At 36.1% G+C, this 21,594-nt stretch overlaps 1 protein-coding gene across 1 annotated transcript in view; it reads right to left on the reverse strand.

Moving 5' to 3' along the window:
* Positions 1-21,594, reverse strand: part of WDPCP (WD repeat containing planar cell polarity effector) — a 276,699-nt gene that overhangs the window by 172,176 nt on the left and 82,929 nt on the right. Inside the window, exon 3 of the mRNA XM_027131634.1 lies at positions 15,745-15,829. Within this exon, the coding sequence (XP_026987435.1) occupies positions 15,745-15,829 (85 nt within the window). The remainder of the gene's footprint in view (positions 1-15,744; positions 15,830-21,594) is intronic.

Here is a 21,594-nt window from a genome sequence, read left to right on the forward strand (position 1 = left end):
AGCATCAGAGTACAAAAATATCTATAAATGACCAAAGACTTAAAAGCCATGGTTAAACATCTGATTATAGTGTAATCAATAAAGAAACTTGGTTATAATAACCAGAATTCCAAATGATTACATTTAACTTAACATACCAAATAATCCTAGTTAAATATTTCTCTTTAAGATACCTCAGGGGACCTCTAAGGTACCCCAAAGTTAGCTGGAAATCAAAAGAAACAATTAAAATTTGATATTTGGGAAGTTTGTCAAAAAGTTTTAAAACACTTGGTCAAATAAGATCATAGGTCACTGTGAGACAATACTTATTCCTTAACCAAAGTTACAAAAGATCTCAAAAGCAAATACAAGTCACTTAAAGGCAAAGAAACTCACAATCTGTTGTCAAAAGCAGAATTTCAAGAATACTTTGGAGGGAGAAACCAAACCCAGCCTTGTTCTAGCCCATTCCTAACAAAATCCATTTACCCATCTAAATTCAATCCAGTCTTAGAAAATCCTGATCACACATAACTCTTTTCAGTATTTTTCATTCTTCACACCTTCTTTTACTAAAAAAACCCAAGTAATTCTGAACGAGAACCATTTGCTATAAAAAATGACACTGGAGGAACAACTGGTGAAACTCTGAGTATTAGATGGTAGTACTATTATCATTGTTAATTTCTTGATTTTGATGGTTATATAGATGATGTGGGACAACACATTTTCTATAGGAAATACACACTAAAGTATTTGGGGGTGGTGAGGCATCAGATCTGAAACTTACTCTAAAATGGTTCAAGAAAAAAAATTCTCTGTACTAACAAGTTTTCTGTAAAAGTTTGTGATTACTTCAAATTAGAATAGCATTTATCAAAAAGACAAGAAATAACAAGTGTTGGCGAGGATGTGGGGAATAGGGAACTCTTCAGCACTGCTGGTGGGAATGCAAATCAGTGCACTCACTATGGAAAACAGTATGGAGGTTTCTCAAAAATAGAACTATCATGTGATGCAGCAACTTCACCTCTGGGTATTTATCCAAAGAACATGAAAACACTAATTCAAAAAGATATAGGTACCATTATTTCATGTTCGTTGCAGAATTATCTACAATAGCCAAGATCTAAGTGTCCATCGATGGATGAATGGATAAAGAAGACATGGTATATATATACAATGTAATACTACTAAGCCATCAGAAGAATGAAATCCTACCATTTGTGACATCTTGAATGGACCTTGAGGGCGTTATGCTAAGTGAAATAAGTCAGAGAAAGACAAATGCCATATGACTTCACTTATATGCAGAATCTTAAAAACAAACAAACAAAACACAAGCTCAAAGATACAGGGAACAGATTGGTTGTCAGAGTCAGGAGGGTGAAGGGGAAGGTGGGTGAAATGGGTGAAGGGGGTCAAAAGGTACAAACTTCCAGTTATAAAATAAACAAGTCATGGGGATATCATGTACAGCATGGAGACTATAGTTAATAATAATGTATTGCATATTTGAAAGTTGCTAAGACAGTAAATATTAAAAGTTCCTATCGCAAGAAAAAAATTTTGTAACCATGTATGGTGGTGGATGTTAACTAGACTTATCAAATCGTCATGCTGTACACCAGAAACTACTATAATAAGTCAATTATACCTCAATTCAAAAAATACTTTAGGGGCTTCCCTGGTGGCGCAGTGGTTGAGAGTCCGCCTGCCGATGCAGAGGACGCAGGCTCGTGCCCCGGTCTGGGAGGATCCCACATGCCGCGGAGGGGCTGGGCCCGTGAGCCATGGCCGCTGAGCCTGCGCGTCCGGAGCCCGTGCTCCGCAACGGGAGAGGCCACAGCAGTGAGAGGCGCGCGTACCGCAAAAAAAACACAACTTTAAATGTCAAGCATAATGAGAGCATGTAAGAGGGTTACTAACTTAGTCTAAATGGCAGGGAAGGCTTCTCTAGGTGACTTACTAAAGCTGTGCCCTAAAGAAGAAGTATGACTGCACACGGGTTCAAAGAGAAGAATGCCCCCAGCAGGGAGAATAGATAGCTCTGCTGAAGATCCAGTTGGGGCAGAAGATCTTACTGCCCCCTGGGGCCTTTGTGCACTACTGTCTTTGGTCAGAGCATTCATTTCCTTTTTTCTATCATATTTATACATATTTCAATATAATTTGGTTTCTTGATTATAAAAGTAATATGTTCACTGTATAAAATTGAGAAAATAAGGAAAGAACAAAAAAGTTTAATTTCCGGTATTTCCACTCTTTGGAGACAGCTATTAACAACATTTTGTTGTCTCTCAGAGTTTTTCTCTGAATGTATATTACTAAATAAAAGTCTTATGCTGAAAATGATGTTTAACATTTTTGGTTTTAAATTGTTTTAATTATTGGATAAATATAAAAGATTATATGTAATGTTTAAAAACAAAACACAAGAATATATGTAAAATTAAAAAATACACAAATCTAAAAAAAAGAACATTTATTATATAAGTTCCAGGTGTACAGCATTAAAATTCGACATCTTACACACTACAAAGTGATCACCACCACAAGTCTAGTTACCATACATCACCATACAGTTGCCCCTTTCAGCCATTTCACCCAACCCCTAATCCCCTTCCTCTCTGGTAACCACTAATCTGATCTCTGTATCTCTGAGTTTGCTATTGTTTTATTTTGTTCATTCCTTTGTTAATGTTTTTTAGATTCCACTGAAGAGTAAAAATTACAGGGTATTTGTCTTTTTCCATCTGATTTATTTCATTGAACAAAATACCTTCAAGGTTCATCCATGTTGCTGCACGAGGCAAGATTTCATTCTTTTTTAGGGTATTATTCCATTGTATAAATATAACACATCATCTATATGCATTCATCCATCAATGGACACTCAGGTTGTTTCCATGTCTTGGCTATGGTAAATAATGCTGCAATGAACATGGGGGTGCATATATCTTTTCAAATTACTGTTCTCATGTTCTTTGGATAAATACCCAGAAGTGGAATAGTTGGGTCATATGGTAGCTCTACTCTTAATTTTTTGAGGAATCTCCATATTGTTTTCCATAGTGGCTATACAAATTTATAGTTCCAACAACAGTGTGTAAGGTTCCCTTTTCTCTACAGCCTCTCCAATAAATGTTACTTCTTGTTTTTTTGATAATAGCCGTTTTAACAGGTGTGAGGTGGTATCTCATTGTGGTTTTGATTTGCATTTCCCTATTATTAGTGATGTTGAACATCTTTTCATGTGCCTGTTGGCCATCTGTATGTCTTCTTTGGAAAAATGTCTATTCTGATCCTCTGCCCATTTTTAATCAGTTTTTTTTGTTGTTGTTGTTATTGAGTTTATATGTTGGACTTATCAGATATATGATTGGCAAATGTCTTCTCCATTTTGTTGGTGGATTCCCTTGCTGTGCAGGAGCTTTCTAGTTTGATGTAGTCCCACTTGTTTATTTTTACTTTCGTTGCCTTTGCTTTTGATGTCAAAAATCATCTCCAAGATCGATGTCAAGGAGACTACCACCTACGTTTTTTTCTAGGAATTTTAAGATATTGGATCTTACATTCAGGTCTTTAATCCATCTTCAGTTAATTTTTCTGTATGGTATAAGATAGTGGTCTAGTTTCATTCTTTTCCATGTGGCTATCCAGTTTTCCCAACACAATTTATTGAAGAGACTATCCTTTCTCCACTCTATGTTCTTTGCTCCTTTGTCATAAGTTAAATGTCCATTTATGTGTGGGTTTATTTCTGGTCTCTCATACCATTTTGCTTACCACAGCTTTGTAGTATAGTTTGAAATCAGGAAGTGTAGTACCTCCAGCTTTGTTACTGTTTCTTAAAATTGTTTTGATTACTCGGGATCTTTTGTGGTTCCATACAAAATTCAGAATTATTTGTTCTAGTTTTGCAAAATGTGCCATTGGAATTTTGGTAAGGATTACATTGAATCTATATAGGCATAACTCTTTTACTGCACTTCACTTTATTGTGCTTCGCAGACATTGCTTTTTTGCAAACTGAAGGTTTGTGGCAGCCCTGCACTGAGCAAGTCGACAGGCACCATTTTCCAATAGCATTTGCTTAATTCATGTCTCTGTCACATTTTGGTAATTCTTGCAATATTTCAAACATTTTCATTACTATTATTTTTTTATGGTGATCTGTGATAAGTGATCTTTGATGTTACTACTGTAATTGTTTTGGGGCACCATGAACCACACCTATATAAGAAGGCTGACTTAAGTGATAAATGTCATGTGTGTGTTTTGACTGCTCCACTGACAGGCTGTTCTCCCATCTCTCTCCCTCTCTTCATGCCTTCCTATTCCCTGAGACACAACAATATTGAAATTAGGCTAGTTGATAATCCTACAGTGGCCTCTAAGTGTTCAAGTAAAAGGAAGAGTTGCATGTCCCTCACTTTAAATCAAAAGTTAGAAACAGTTGGCTTTCCTGGTGGCACAGTGGTTAAGAATCTGCCTGCCAATGCAGGGGACATGGGTTCGAGCCCTGGTCTGGGAAGATCCCACATGCCGTGGAGCTACCAAGCCCATGCACCACAACTACTAAGCCTGTGCTCTAGAGCCCATGAGCCACAACCACTGAAGCCCACGCACCTAAGCCCATGCTCCACAACAAGAGAAGCCACTGCAATGAGAAGCCCCTGCTCGCCGCAACTAGAGAAAGCCCATGCTCAGCAACAAAGACCCAATGCAGCCAAAAATAAATAAACAAAAAAATTTAATTTAATTTAACTTTAAAAAAAGAAATGATTAAGCTTATTGAGGCATGTTGAAAGTCAAGACAGGCTGAGAGCTAGGCCTCCTGAGCCAAACAGTTAGCTAAGTTGTGACTGCAAAGGAAAAGTTCTTAAAGGAAATTAAAAGTGCTACTCCACTGAACACACAAATAATAAGAAAATGAAACAACTTTATTGCTGATATAAAGTTTTGGTGGCCTGGATAGATCAGCCACAACATTCCCTAAGCCAAACCCTAATGCAAAACAAGGACCTAACTGTTTTCAATTTTATGAAGACTGAGAGAGGTGAGGAAGCTGCAGAAGAAATGTTTAAAGCTAGCAGAGGTTGGTTCATGAGGTTTAAGGCAAGAAACCGTGTCCAGAACATAAAGGTACAAGGTGAAGCAGCAAGTGCAGATGTAGAACCTACAGCAAGTTATCTGGAAGACCTAGCTAAGATAAAATTAATGAAGCTGGCTACACTAAACAATAAATTTTCAATGTAGACAAACAACCTTCTATTGAAAGAAGGTGCCATCTAGGAATTACATAGCTAGAGAGGAAAAGTCAATGACTGTTTTCAAAGCTTCAACAGACAGGATGACTTTCTTGTTAGGGGCTAATACAGCTGCCAACTTGAAGTAGAAGCCAATGCTCAGCAATCCTAGGGACCTTAAGATTCTGCTAAATCTACTCTATCTGTGCCCTATAAATGGAACCACAAAGCCTGGATGACAGCACATCTGTTTACAACATGATTTAATGAATAATTTAAGCCCACCCTTGAGACCTACAGCTCAGAAACAAAGATTTCTTTCAAAATATTACTACTCATTGACAATGCACCTGGTCACCCAAGAACTCTGATGGAGATGTACAATGAGATTAATGTTGTTTTTATGCCTGGTAGCACAAGCACAACATCCATTCTGCAGCCCATAGATCAAGGAGTAATTTTGACATTCGAGTCTTATGGTTTAAGAAAAACAATTCTTAAGGCTATAGCTGCCACAGACAGTGATTCCTCCGATGGATCTGGGCAAATTCAATTGAAAACCTTCTAGGAATTCCCTGGTGGTCCAGTGGTTAGTACTCAGTGCTTTCACAGCTGGGGCCCGGGTTCAATCCCTGGTCAGAGAACTAAGATCCTGCAAGCCATGTGGCATGGCCAAAAAAAACAGGATAAGAAAAGAAAACCTGGAAAGGATTCTCCATTCTAGGTGCCATTAAGAACATTCATGATTCACGGGAAAAAGTCAAAATAGCAACATTAACAGGAGTTTGGAAGAAGTTCTTTCCAACCCTCATGGATAACTTTGAGGGGTTGAAGACTTCAGTGGAGGTAGTAACTGCAGATGTGGGGAAAACAGCAAAAGAACTAGAATTAGAAGTGGAGCCTGAATATAGGACTGAATTTTGTTGCAATCTCATGAGAAAACTTTAACACTTAAGGAGTTGCTTCTTATGAATGATCAAAGAAAGTTGTTTCTTGAGATGAAATAAGTCTACTCCTGGTATAAATGCTATGAAGATTACTGAAATGACAACAAGGGATTTAGAATATTATGTAAACTTAGTTGATAAAGCAGCAGCAGGATTCTAGAGGATTGACTACAATTTTGAAAGAAGTTTTACTCTGGGTAAAATGCTATCAAACAGCACTACATGCTACAGAGAAATCATGTGTGAAAGGAAGAGTCCATCAATGTGGCAAACTTCACTGGTGTCTTATTTTAAGAAATTGCCACAGGCACCCCAACCTTCAGCAACCACCACCCATCAACACTGAGGCAAAACCCTCCACCAGCAAATAGATTACAACTTGCTGTAAGCTCATACGATATTTAGCATTTTTTAGCAATAAAATATTTTTTAATTAAGGTATGTACAATGTTTTTAAAGACATAATGCTACTGTACACTTAATAGATGACAGTATAGTGTAAACATAACTTTTAGATGCACTGGGAAACCAAAACATTTGTGACTCACTTTGAGATATCTGCTTTTTTGGAGTGGTCTAGAACTGAACCCACAATGTCTCTAAGGTATGCCTGTAGACAGCTTTGGGTAGAATGGACATTTTAACAATATTAATGCTTCCAGTCCATGAACATGGAATATTATTTCCATTTATTTATATATTTTTCAATTTCTTACATCAGCATCTTGTACTTTTTGGTGTATAGGTCTTTCGACTCCTTGGTTACATTTATTCCTAGGTATTATATTCTTTTTGATGCAATTGTAAATGGGATTGTTTTATTTCTCTGATAGCTTGTTATTAGTGCATAGATATGCCACAGACTTCTGTACATTGATTTTGTATACAGCAACTTAACTAAATTCATTTATTAGTTATACCATTTTTTTGGCAGAGTCTTTGGGGTTATCTCTATATAGTATCATGTCATCTGCAAATAGTGAGTTTTATTTCTTCCTTTCTGATCTGAATACCTATTTTCTCCTCACCTAACTGCTATGGCTAGGATTTCCAATATTATGTTGAATAAAAGTGGTGAGAATAGACATCTTTGTCTTATTCCTGATTTTAAGGGAAAAGATTTCAGCTTTTCACCACTGATGTTAGCTTGGGTTTGTCATATATGGCCTTTATTATGTTGAGGTAAATTCTGCTTTACCAACTTTGCTGTAAGTTTTTAGCATAGATGGATGTTGAATTTTGTCAAATATTTTTTTCTGCATCTATTGAGATAATTGTATGATTTTTATCCTTCATTTTGTTAATATGATATATCATGTTGATTGCTTTGTGGGTGATAAAACATTTTTGTATCCCTGAATCCTACTTGATCATGGTGCACAGTCCTTTTAATGTATTGTTGGATTTGGTTTACCAATATTCTGTTGAGGATTTTTACATGTATGTTCATCAAGAATTGGCCTGTAATTTTCTTTTTTTGTGTGGTGTCCTTGCCTGGTTTTGGTAGTATAAAATGTTTGGAATGTTTCCCTCCTCTTCAACCTTTTGGAATAGTTTGAGAAGAACAGGTACTAAATCTCTGTTTTGTAAAAATTCACCAGAAGAGCTATCTGGTCCTCTATTTTTGTTTGTTGGGAAGCTTTTGATTACTGTTTCAATGTCCTTACTAGTAATCAGTCTACACAGATTTTCTATTTCTTCATGATTCAGTCTGTAAAGATTGTATCTTTCTAGGAATTTATCTTCTATGTTGTCCAATTTGTTGGTGTGTAACTGTTCACAGTAGTCTCTTATGATCCTTTGCATTTCTGTGGTATCAGCTGTAACTTTTCTTTCATTTCTGATTTTATTTGAGTCCTCTCTCTTTTCTCCTTGGTTATTCTAGCTAAAGGTTTGTTGGTTTTGTTTATCTTTTCAAAGAACTGGCTCTTTGTTTCACTTATCTTCTCATTTTTTTTTTTTTTTTTAGTCTCTATTTCATTTATTCCTGCTCTGATCTTCATTATTCCTTCCTTCTACTAATTGGGGCTTCATTTGTTCTTCTCTTTCTAGCTCCTTTAGGTGTAAAGTTAGATTGTTTATTTGGGATTTCTCTTGCTTTCTGAAGTAGGCCTATATTGCTATGACCTTCCCTCTTAGAACTCCTTTTGCTGTGTGACATAGATTTTGATATGACATATTTCTGTTTTCATTTGTATCTAGGTATTGATTTCTTTGATGACCCACTGGTTGCTCAGTAGCATGCTATTTAATATCCACCTTTTTGTGTTTTTTCCTGGCCTTTTCCTTGTGATTGATATCTAGTTTCATACCACTGTGGCCAAAGAAGATGTTTAATGTGATTTCAATCTTCTTCAATTTACTGAGACTTGTTTTATGACCTAATAGTGATCTATCCTGGAGAATGTTTCTACGTGTACTTAAGAAAAATATGTATTCTGCTGATTTTGAATGGGATGTTCTATGTTTATCTATTAAGTCAATCTGGACTAATGTGTCATTTAACTCCAATGTTTCTGTATTGATTTTCTGTCTGGATGATTTGTTGATGTAAATGGGGTGTTAAAGTCCCCTAGTATTATTGTATTGCTTTCAATTTTTCTCTGTAAGTCTGTTATTATTTGCTTAATATATATTGGTTCTCCGCTGTTGGGTGCAAATACATTTATAAATGTTAATATTTTCTTGCTGGACAGACCCCTTTATCATTATGTAATGCCCTTCTTTGTCTTTTATTACTGTCTCTGTTTTAAAGTCTATTTTGTCTGATATGAGTATAGCTAATCCAGCTTTCTTTTCACATCCATTTGCATGGAATATTTTTTTCCATCTCTTCACTTTAAGTCTGTGTGTTTCCTTTCAAGAATTACAAGAGAAGTAATTCTCTTGTAGGTAACCAATAGATGGGTCTTTTTTTATCCATTCAGCCACTTTTGATTGGCAAATTTAGTCCATTTGCATTTAAAGTAATAATTGATAAGTACATAATTATTCCATTTTGTTAAATGTTTTCTGGCTATTTTTGAAGTTCTCTGTTCCTTTTTTCTTCTCTTTCTCTCTTCCGTTGTGCTTTAGTAGTTTACTCTAACATTATATTTAGATTCCTTTCTCATTTTCTTTAGTGTAGTTACTATAATTTTTTCCTTATAGTTAGTGAGGTTCACATATAACTTCCTATTTAAATAGTGGCCTGTTTTAAGTTGGTAACAACTTAAATTTGAACACATTCCAAAGTTTTATCTTTTTATCCCCCCAACATTTTATACTTTCATTGACACACTTTACATCTTTTTATTTTATGCATGTCTTAACTAATTATTGTAATTTTAGTTAATTTTACTTCATTTGTCTTTTAACCTGCATGCTTGCCTTATAAAAGTGATTGATCCATATATAAACTATATTTATTATATAGTTACCTTTTCTAGTGAGATTTTTATTTTTGTATATTTTCTTATTATTAATTAGTACCATTTCTTTTCCTTTAAAATTAAAGAAGTCCTTTCAACATTTCCTGTAGGGCCAGTAACAGATTCCTTTAGTTTTTGCTTATCTGAAACCCTTCATCTCTCCTTCAATTATGAATGATGACCTCATTAGGTAGAGAATCCTTGGTTGGAAGTTTTTTCTTGCAGCACTTTGAACATGACATGCCACTCCCTTCTGGCCTGTCAAGTTTCTGCTGAAAATTTCTGCTCATAGCCTTTATGGGGTTTCCCTTGTACAAAATTAGTTGTTTTTTTCTTGCTGCTTTCTGGATTCTCTCTTTACCCTTAACCTCTCCCATTTTAATTATAATGTGTCTTGGTGTGCATCTCTTTGGGTTCATCTTATTCGGAATTCTCTGGGCTTCCTGGACCTGTCTGTTTCCTTTCCCCAAATAGGGAAGTTTTCAGCCACTATTTCTTCAAATAATTTTTCTAGCCCTTGCTCGCTCTCTCCTCCTTCTGGGACCCCTATAGTCCAAATGTTATTCTGCTTGATGTTGTACCAAAGGTCTCTTAAGTTATCTGCACTTTTTTAAATTCATTTTTCATTTAGTTGCTCTGTGTGGGTGAGTTCCATTGTTCTGTTTTCTAGCCCACTGATTCATTCTTCTACCTCATGCAGTCTGCTGTTGAACCCCTCTAGCATATTCTTTAGTTCAGTTATAACTTCTGTTTATTACTTTCTTATATTTCCTATATCTTTGTTGAAGTTTTCACAGTATTCATCCATTCTTCTCCAGAGCTCAGTGAGCATTTTTATAATTACTGTAAGTTCTTTATACACTAGATTGCTTACGTCCATTTTCCTTAGCTCTTTTTCTGAGGTTTTGTCATATTTTTCTGATTGGAATATGTTTCTGTCTCATTTTGCCTAAGTCTCTGTGTTTATTTTTATGTATTAAGTAAATCAGTTATTTCTCCCAGTCCTTTCTAAAGTCCTTTCTATTTATCCCTCTCCTTTCTAAAAGGTTAGAGGGAAAATTTCAAAATGGTGCTCACCTGCACCAGAACTATGAAGGCAGCCTGAAATTGCAAAAATGCTTTGGCCAGTGTCTCTGTTCCCAGGGAGTGTCTCAGTTGGTTCCTGACTCTCTGGCAGATGCTTCAAGATTAGTAAGTGGGTCCCCTTCACCTATGGTCCATGTGCTTCTCAGTATGCTGTTTTTGTGCTGGTTTTCAGGTCAAGTGAGTTTGCATGCACATCCTTTAGGAGTGGGTTTTCTGTTCCCTGTTTGTCGTATATGGCCTTTTTTATGTTGAGGTAGGTTCCCTCTATGGCTACTTTCTGGAGAGTTTTTATCATAAATTGGTGTTGAATTCTGTTGAAAACTTTTTCTGCATCTATTGAGATTATCATGTGGTTTTTATCCTTCAATTTGTTAATATGGTGTATCACATTGATTGATTTGTGTATGTTAAAGAATCCTTGCATTCCTGGGATAAACCCCACTTGATCATGGTGTATGATCCTTTTAGTGTGCTGTTGGATTCTGTTTGCTAGTATTTTGTTGAGGATTTTTGCATCTATGTTCATCAGTGATATTGGCCATAGTTTTCCTTCTTTGTGACATCTTTGTCTGGTTTTGGTATCAGGATGATGGTGGCCCCATAGAATGAGTTTGGGCATGTTTCTCCCTCTGCTATATTTTGCAAGAGTTTGATCAGGATAGGTATTAGCTCTTCTCTAAATGTTAGACAGAATTCGCCTGTGAAGCCATCTTGTCCTGGGATTCTGTTTGTTCGAAGATTTCTGATCACAGTTTCAATTTCAGTGCTTGTGATTGGTCTGTTTATATTTTGTTTGTTCCTGGTTCATTCTTGGAAGGTTGTCCTTTTCTAAGAATTTGTCCATTTCTTCCAGGTTGTCCATTTTATTGGCATAGAGTTGCTTGTAGTAATCTCTCATGATCCTTCGTATTTCTGCAGTGTCAGCTGTTACTTCTCCTTTTTTCATTTCTAATTCTGTTGATTTGAGTCTTCTCCCTTTTTTTCTTGATGAGTCTGGCTAACGGTTTATCAATTTTGTTTATCTTCTCAAAGAAACAGCTTTTAGTTTTCTTGATCTTTGCTATCATTTCCTTCATTTCTTTTTATTTCTGACCTGATCTTTATGATTTCCTTCCTTCTGCTATCTTTGGGTCTTTTTTTCTTCTTTCTGTAATTGCTTTAGGTGTAAGGTTAGGTTGTTTGAGATTTTTGTTTCTTGTGGTAGGATTGTATTGCTACAAACTTCTTAGAACTGCCTTTGCTGAGTCCCATAGGTTTTGAGTCGTTGTGATTTCATTGTCATTTGTTTCTAGGTATTTTTTTTGTTTTGTTTTGTTTTTTTTGCGGTACTCGGGCCTCTCACTGTTGTGGCCTCTCCCGTTGCGGAGCACAGGCTCCGGACGCGCAAGCTCAGCGTCCATGGCTCACGGGCCTAGCCGCTCCGCGGCATGTGGGATCTTCCCAGACCGGGGCACGAACCCACGTCCCCTGCATCGCAGGCGGACTCTCAACCACTGCGCCACCAGGGAAGCCCCTGTTTCTAGGTATTTTATGATTTCCTCTTTGATTCCTTCAGTGATCTCTTGGTTATTTAGTAGCGTATTGTTTATCCTCCATGTGTTTGTATTTCTTACAGTTTCTTCCCTGTAATCAATATCTAGTCTCATGGCATTCTGGTAGGAAAAGATACTTGATATGATTTCACTTTTCTTAAATTTACTAAGGTTTGATTTGTGAGCCAAGATACGATCTATCCTGGAGAACGTTCCATGAACACTTGAAAATAAACCGTATTCTGTTGTTTTGGGGGGTAATGTCCTATAAATATCAATTAAGTCTATCTTGTCTAGAGTGTCATTTAAAGCTTGTGTTTCCTTATTTATTTTCATTCTGCATGATATGTCCATTGGTGAAAGTGGGGTGTTAAAGTCCCCTACTATCATTGTGTTACTGTTGTTTTCCCCTTTTATGGCTGTTAGCATTTGCCTTATGTACTGAGGTGCTCCTATACTGGGTGCATAAATATTTACAACTGTTATATCTTCTTGGATTGATCCTTTGATCATTATGTAGTGTCCTTCTTTGTCTCTTCTAATAGTCTTTATTTCAAAGTCTATCTTGTCTGATACGAGAATTGCTCCTCCAGCTTTCTTTTGATTTCCATTTGCATGGAGTACCTTTTTCCGTCCCCTCACTTTCAGTCTGTATGTGGCCCTAGATCTGAAGTGGGTCTCTTGTAGACAGCATATATACGTGACTTGTTTTTATACCCATTCAGCCAGTCTGTGTCTTTCGGTTGGAGCATTTAATCCATTTACATTTAAGGTAGTTATCGATACATATGTTCCTATTACCATTTTCTTAATTGTTTTGCGTTTGTTTTTCTAGGTCTTTTCCTTCTCCTGTGTTTCCTGCCTAGAGAAGTTGCTTTAGCATTTGTTGTAAAGTTGGTTTAGTGGTGCTGAATTCTCTTAACTTTTGCTTGTCTATAAAGCTTTTGATTTCTCTGTTAAATCTGAATGAGATCCTTGCTGGGTAATCTTGGTTGTAGATTCTTCCCTTTCATCTCTTTAAATATGTCCTGCCACTGCCTTCTGGCTTGCAGAGTTTCTGCTGAAAGATCACCTGTTAACCTTATGGGGATTCCCTTGTATGTTATTTGTTGTTTTTCCCTTGATGCTTTTAATATTTTTTCTTTGTATTTAATTTTTGATAGTTTGATTAATATGTCTTGACGTGTTTCTCCTTGGATTTATCCTGTATGGGACTCTCTGAGCTTCCTGGACTTGACTATTTCCTTTCACATGTTGGGGAAGTGTTCAACTATAATCTCCTCAAATATTTTCTCAAACCCTTTCTTTTTCTCTTCTTCTTCTGGGACCCCTATAATTCAAATGTTGGTGGGTTTACTGTTGTCTCTGAGGTCTGTTGTCCCGGAGGTCTCTGAGACTGTCCTCAATTCTTTTCATTCTTTTTTCTTTACTCTACTCTGTGGCAGTTATTTCCACTATTTTATCTTCCAGGTCACTTATCCATTCTTCTGCCTCAGTTATTCTGCTATTGATTCCTTCAAGAGAATTTTTAATTTCATTTTTTACGTTGTTCATCCTTGTTTGTTTGCTCTTTAGTTCTTCTTGGTCCTTGTTAAATGTTTCTTACATTTTCTCCATTTTATTTCCAATATTTTGGATCATCTTTACTTTCATTACAGTGAATTGTTTTTCAGGTAGACTGCCTATTTCCCCTTCATTTGTTTGGTCTGGTGCGTTTCTGCCTTTGTCCTTCACCTGCTGCATATTTCTTTGCCTTCTCGTTTTGTTTAAGGTCTCCTTTTCTCAGACTGCAGGTTCATAGTTCCTGTCGTTTTAGGTGTGTGCCCCCAGTGGGTGAGATTGGTTCAGTGGGTTGTGTAGGCTTCCTGGTGGAGGGGACTGGTGTCTGTGTTCTGGTGGATGAGGCTGGATCATGTCTTTCTGGTGGGCAGGGCCACATCTGGTGGTGTGTTTTGGAGCGTCTGTGAACTTACTATAATTTTAGGCTGCCTCTCTGCTAATGGGTGGGGTTGTGTTCCTGTCTTGCTAGTTGTTTGGCATGGGGCGTCCAGCACTGGAGCTTGCTGGCTGTTGGGTGGAGATGGGTCTTAGTTTTGCAACAGAGATCTCTGGGAGAGCTCTTGCCGATTGATATTACATGGGGCCAGGAGGTCTCTGGTGGTCCAATGTCCTGAACTCAGCTCTCCTACCTCAGAGGCTCAGGCCTGACACCAGGCCAGAGCACCAAGACCCTGTCAGCCACATGGCTGCTAGTTTCGGAGGGTCTCCTGCAGAGGCCGGGGGCAGCTGTGGCTCACTGCGGGGACAAGGACACTGGCAGCAGAAGTTCTGGGAAGTACTCCTTGGCATGAGCCCTCCTGAAGTCTGCCATTATCCCCACCAAAATGCCTGCAGGGTCCAGTGCTGTACACCTTTTTAATAGTAATTCGTTTACTCTCATTTTAGAAGAATCGGGGAAGGAAGCAAATGGGTGTTAAGTCCACTTTGCTTAACTGGAAATTCTAACCTTATCCATTTTAAGCAAGCTAAACTTAATGAAATTATAATGACATCATCTGTAATTATATATTTGATATAAAGAAATAATGCTTTGCAAGGTAAACCATTTTCTTAGTAATGATGCTAAAGATGTAAATAAATCTGTCCTCCTAAATACAAGAGTTGCTTTAGATACTCAGAAAGGAAAAGACTTTTTTAAAAGATGTTTCCTAATGATACATACTTTATCCTGAAATACTAATAAACATTGTTAAAACACATTTATATTACTCTCTTCCCCAAAAAATGTGAGATTCAAAAAACATGAATAGGGCTTCCCTGGTGGTGCAGTGGTTTAGAATCTGCCTGCCAATGCAGGGGACAGGGGTTTGAGCCCTGGTCTGGGAAGATCCCACATGCCGCAGAGCAACTGGGCCCATGAGCCACAAATACTGAGCCTGCGCGTCTGGAGCCTGTGCTCTGCAACAGGAGAGGCTGCAATAGTGAGAGGCCAGTGCACCACGATGAAGAGTGGCCCCTGCTCGCCGCAACTAGAGAAAGCCCTCGCACAGAAACGAAGACCCAACACAGCTAAAAATAAATAAATAAATAAATAAATTTATTTATTTATTTTTTAAAAAATGAATATAATTGTACCTCTTAGTTGTATGTTTGAAATATTACTTTATGTTTGAAATATTACTTTAATATCAAATAGAAATGCATTTACCACTAGCAAGCCTGCAAATATTTATGAATATAAATCAGTTATTATGAATAATCCCAGGAAAAAAATGGAACATTTGTGTATCTTAAGAAGAAACAGATATTAGGCCAATAAAATTAATGTTCAAAGCAGAAAATGTAACTCAAGTTGAAAAAACATAAGCAGAGTTAACTAAAAGAAATTACTATACACTAGCCAATTTTTCATTACGTATAAAGAAAATAATCCAATTCCAGCTGGAGAATCTAGGCTCTAACCTTTGCTAGTACTTATTTATATTGTTGTAACTTATATTTTAAAAATATTGAAATTAATCCAGAGCTTATTTACCCCCAATGTGTAAGGTATTCTTCAAAGACCACAGGTGCAGTTCAGTCAAGCAGAAAGACATCTGATGGCAGAAGGAATCTCTGTCCTGTTTAAAAAAATAATTAAGAAGAGGTGCCAATTAATTATCTTCTATTGCCAATAAAACCAAGATCCCTTAGAAATAATAAAAAGAATCACTTGCCACTACTGATATTTGAGATACGGTTCATTAGAATAAACACACTTTAATGTATCCTTAGTTAACCACCCAGAAATGAACTCTAGAAAAAGGAAAAAAGCACTTCTTTTCCTAGATTTAGTATGTCATTGCATTGAGAAATGTAGTAAGAAGAATATATGTATTTGGGTTTCCAATAATATACGTTTGATTTCTAATTAGAAATTAGAATTATTTAGCATTATAATTTATAATTATTTAGCATTTAAGCATTTTTTAAAAATATTTTTAAGGAAAAGAAACATCTGTTATGTAGTTAGTAAGTACAAACACATTTTGTGGTCTATCTTTAATATACAAAGCAAATATTTACAATCTCCCACATACTAAAAGGCTAATTAAAGTGGAATTTTCAAGGTAAATGATATATAGTTATTATTATAGGAAACATATTTACTTAGAAGTAAACTGTGTGAAACCACATTAGCATTCAGATTAGTTTGTTAATCTGCATGTTGTGATAGATCCAGATAGTCTACTCTACCTGTGTTAAAAAAAAAGAGATAGCAATAATGTACATCTTATATTTTCTCCTAGTTTTAACAGCAGGGGCTAGTGATGGACATTATAAAAACTTTATTATTTCCAACAAACTTCTGAATAACAAAAAATGCTTGAAAAATATTTTAAGACATCTTTCATATAGAGGAAAAAGCCTTCAGCTTCTTTAACATTTGGAGTGACTAAAAATATTTTCCCATACTATTCATATGGGTGATAATCCAAAATAATTTTAGACATAACACAAACGTTGTTGGTCCTTCCTTCACCTTTACATTTGACCTCAATGCACTTACCATCATCAAGAATCAGATGCATGTTCAACTAATGAGACACAGTGTACTAATTATTGAAATGGCAGAGTGAACAATTTCACAGCATAAAAGAAGGGCTCAACCCTGCTTGGAATAGCAGTGCTCTGAGAAAGCTACAGACAAGTTGTAAAATGTCAGTAGGACCTCAGAGAAGCATAGGAATTAAATGATGAACATAGAACGTAAGCAGGACTGGTAGCCCTTCACATTAATGTACTCAGAGTGGTGGTATCCAGACAAAGTGGGATCCACACCCAGCAAAAGTAGACACGGCGGCAGCAATAACGAGTTGATGGAGCAGGTCTAGCAAGTGAGGCAAGTGAGAAGGAAATGGCCAGTGTCCATTAGTAAATGATTCGACTTATTTATGAACACATGTGACGACTCCTGCAGGCTCCCCAAAATATGTGTGATTAAGGAGGAGGCTTTGCAGGGTCATGCATTAGCAGGCAGGCAAAAGATAGTCAAATGTGGGTTATTCATCCTTCTTTTCCTCTGAACTTCAAATATCTGCTAATAAGACGATATAAAGTTAAAAAGAATTAATGGAGTAAATTTTTTAACATTTGTAAAAATCTATAATTACTAGATGGACATGGTGGGAGGGGACCAAATCAATAACCTTTTTAGTCCTCAAAATGTCTTGCCATCTTTTACACTCTGCAGGTTTTTGAAAGACGCAGACCTCTGAAGGCCTTGCATCTTACTCAAGAATGCCACCAGTTAAAAACAATGCTGTAATTTCCTTGTTTGAAAAATCTGCCCGAAGGAAGCAGTCAAGACTGAGCTCATATTATTCAAATATTGTATTAATGCATAAATAGTTGTTTTGAAGGAGGAAAGAAAAGAATTTCAGTAGAATTCTGCATTCTGCATTTTGGGAGGGGGCATGGGCAGGGATTAAAAAGGTAGTGAAATAGAGAGTACCTACCAAAGTGGAGAAATATTGCCCCACTCAGTGCCCTTGTGCATTTCTCTGGGGATAAAACCCAATACACATGACTTAGAACTAGACCAAAACTAGTTACACAGGGCAAAAATGAATAAAAGAATGAATGACTAAAAAATACAGCAAATTTTAATATTGAATAGGAAAAATAATTAGCCAAATGAAAAGAACAGCAGAAGGGAAAACCTAAACAAAAAATTGCCCTTAATTTAATTTTCATTTAAAATATCTTTTTAACTTTTTCAATTTTCTGTTTAATTTTATAAGGCAGTTGATGACAGTCTCAGATGTGTCAGAAGCCCATTCTAAATCCAAATGTCCAGTCTCCGTGACAAAATAAGGAGCATGATTTAAACTGAGCTTGATGTAAATCTTGATTGTTCTCTTGTAGGGGGGAGAATCTATGATAGCCCAAATTTTGAGCACAGAGAAATGGGAGGATCTTAGCCTTTCTCACTTTCTAGTTACACCCTCGAAAGCTTTGAAGTCTTCCTTCCAAAACAGATTACATTATAATAAATATTTATTTGCCTTAAGATTGTTACCATATAGGTAAATTTTAAGAAAGTATCACGGAAAATAGAAACCATTGCACTAAGATGCTGTGACTTTTTTATACTTTTGATAACATTATTTTGGAAAATAAAAACTTTTAGAGGTAAAGATTACGTGCCACTAAATAAATCTTCAGAATATTTGTCTTCCCTGGTTTCTGAAGTCAGCTATTTTGACTGCTTTAGAAAGGAGAGGAAGCCTGAGGGCAAATAAAACCCTAATGTCAAACATGATGGGATAGAAAAATTAACTAAGAGAAGAAGACATTGCTGTAGTTTAATAAAGATTAATGATACCATGGTGCCAATGAGACATTTAAAATGAAATGTGTATTAGCAAATACCTCAAAGAGCCTAAGGAAATATTTCTTGGGCATAAAGTTAGAACATATACTTGCTATTTATTATCAATAGACTTTCTGAGGATTATCTACTTACCAATTTAAAATGTACAAAATTAAAGACAACTAAATAGCACAAATTTAAAAGAAACCACTAGTTGTATTAGGTGTTCTAGTCATCATTAGGTAATTTCAAAATTACCTAAAATACAGTGTATTCCCCCACAATCCCTTGTCTAATGCTATCTACACAGAATTACATTAATTATCTGTTAAGATATGCATGAACATATTTAATCAATTTCACATTATCAGAAATAAAGATTTTTGAAATATTCAACACTAAATCAAACAATCATGCAATGATAAAGTTTGTGTAAAAGGGCAGAGGGCTCTCAAAGAGACCTCAAGCTTAGATTGAACATACTCTAACAAAAGACTAGATTAGTAGGTACACTGGGTCATTTGTACCTCAGAGAGTCCTATGATATCTAATTATTAATTAAATATCACAAATACTTTGAGCACTTTAGGTGTTTGACATTTTACTGAGTCACAGATACAGGATATATAAATCAGGGTCTCTACTATCAAATAGCTAAAATCTAGTATAGCAGATAAAATAATCACAAAACCAATATGAAGTTTGTGATAAGTGCAAATTTAGCAACATAAACAAAGGGCTGTGGGTGTTCAGATGTTCTAGTTTGATAATAAAGAAATTCTCTTATAAAGTAGAGGACACTGAAGAATTCTTAGATTTTGATAAAGGGAGAGAGAGAAAAAGGAGGAAACAATATACAAAAACATAAATTAGACAGAAAGATGCAAGGCATATTTAAGAGGTAGTAAGCAATTGGTTTGGTGCACAAATAGAAGAGATATATCAGGGCCATACTAAGTAAGTCTTTAAATGCCAAACTTAGGACTTTATATCTTGTTAGGTGGCTACGGAGAAATTATGAATAGTTTCTGATCTGGTAAGGTATTTTAGAAACGGTAATCAACAGATCAGAATTGTTGTTGGAAGATTAACTTTGTGGATGGGAATATTGGAGGGATTTTTTTATACAAGTGACCTGTTAGAAAGGTAATAAAGTAACAGGCAACACCAATATTTAGCAACAAGGATTTGAATTGAGATGGTGGAAGTTGGAATGTAAAAAAAGAATCAGATTCATTTGAATAAAGTATCAAAGGCATATGGGAACTGATGAATTGTGGAAGTAAGGAAGGAGGAAGAATCCGGAGTGACCACCATGAAATAGGGATCTGGTTACTGTACAGACATGACCCTTGCCTTGAACATGGCTCTAGTGAGCTGACACGCCTCCATCATCATATGCCAGTAAAAGAGTACCAGCGCATTCACAATGACTAACTCAACTACTCAACCAACAACCTCAATTTTCCTAGCCACTGACCTGGCCACTCGGTCTCCTGCTATACTTTAGTCTTGCCTTTCAGTTTGTAATCTGGCTCTTCCTCTTCCTTAGACTGTGATTCAGCTTCTTCACCCGGGCAAAGGACTCAAATACCACTGTTCTGGCCACACCTGGTTCCCAGAAACCCCTTACCCAGACCTGTTCCCACCTGGTTTATCCTAGTTTCAAGGGCAGGACTTGGATTGAAACATACATAGAAACAGGTCAGTCTAGAAGAGGAGCAAGTTTTGTTGTCAATAAACTGAATTTCAGACACAGTGGGAGTTTAAGTTATAAGGGTTGATATGAGTAGAAATGTCTAGCTGATAGCTAGAAATATAGAAAGGGGGTCTGGACTATATAAAAACTATTTTGGAATTTTCTAAATAGAAAGTAAAGCTAAAGCTACTGAAAAAGATCCCAGAAGAAAAATAAAGTCAAGGATAGATATTTCGGTAATTCTCCAACAAGGAGACAATGGAAAAGGCAGATTAAGCCAATATAGTGCCAGAAAAGGCATGGAGGAGAAAATGGTGTGTGTTTTTAAGTGGTTATATAGTGATCAAACTTGTTGTTTCTGAATTTTAATATAGAGATGACCTCAGCAATGGTTTAATGAGAAATAGAGTTTTATCAAGGACACAAAGATTAAGTCTTCTAAAGAAGGTGTGATTCTATTGCTCTAAATGCTGGGCTCTGAGCCCAAATGCCTTAATTCTAACCATGCTGTAACAAACTTACCCCGAATCATTCAACCTCTCTGCCTCAATTTCCCCACCAACAAAAACAGGGATAATGACATTGATCTACATTTCCAAGACTGTTGTAAGGATTAATTAATTCTGTGTAATGTTCTGAAGATGAAAAGCACTGAATATTATTAGTGGGCATTATATAACTAATTGCCTATAACACTGAAAATGTTATTCTTAAATTTTACTCAAACAATAGTTATCAAATAAATGTTCTAGCTTCCTTAGTGACATTTACCTTCAAATGTTATTAAATTATTATTTTAAATATATCTAGATCTTTTCTATGCTATATCATGTTATCTCAGCACATAAAGATCTAGATCACTTCAGAAGTCTAGAACACCTTTTCACCTAACACCTAAATATTAAATGTAAATATTCAGAACATATTTATCTGATAGTGAGCACCCACTATAATTAGTCAATAAATGCTAAAAGGTAATAAAGACTTCAACTTACAAAACTTTAGATTTAACAAATAACACTAAGCAATGAAATGGTAGGAGCGAAATGCAAAAGCACAAAGCAGTGTGTTAAAAATACCATCTATCATGTCCTTATTTTTAAAACAGCTATAGAACCTAAAAGCATACAAAAAATGAAGAGAGAAACTTCAAAATCTATTAGACAATCTGTCTGGTCTTTTGTGTCCTCTTGGGTTTTAAAATTATAATAGTAATACATGCTTATTGTTTTAAAAAATGCAAACAATACTGAAGTATTTGATGTTAAAACAAATGTGTCCCCTTCCCAGAGGCCCTCCCCACTCTGAAGGGAGCCACTACACAACATGGC

Source organism: Aethalodelphis obliquidens, unplaced genomic scaffold, assembly GCF_003676395.1.
Source record: "Aethalodelphis obliquidens isolate GAN/ISIS:26980383/991018 unplaced genomic scaffold, ASM367639v1 scaffold40, whole genome shotgun sequence".
Classification (NCBI taxonomy): domain Eukaryota; kingdom Metazoa; phylum Chordata; class Mammalia; order Artiodactyla; family Delphinidae; genus Aethalodelphis; species Aethalodelphis obliquidens.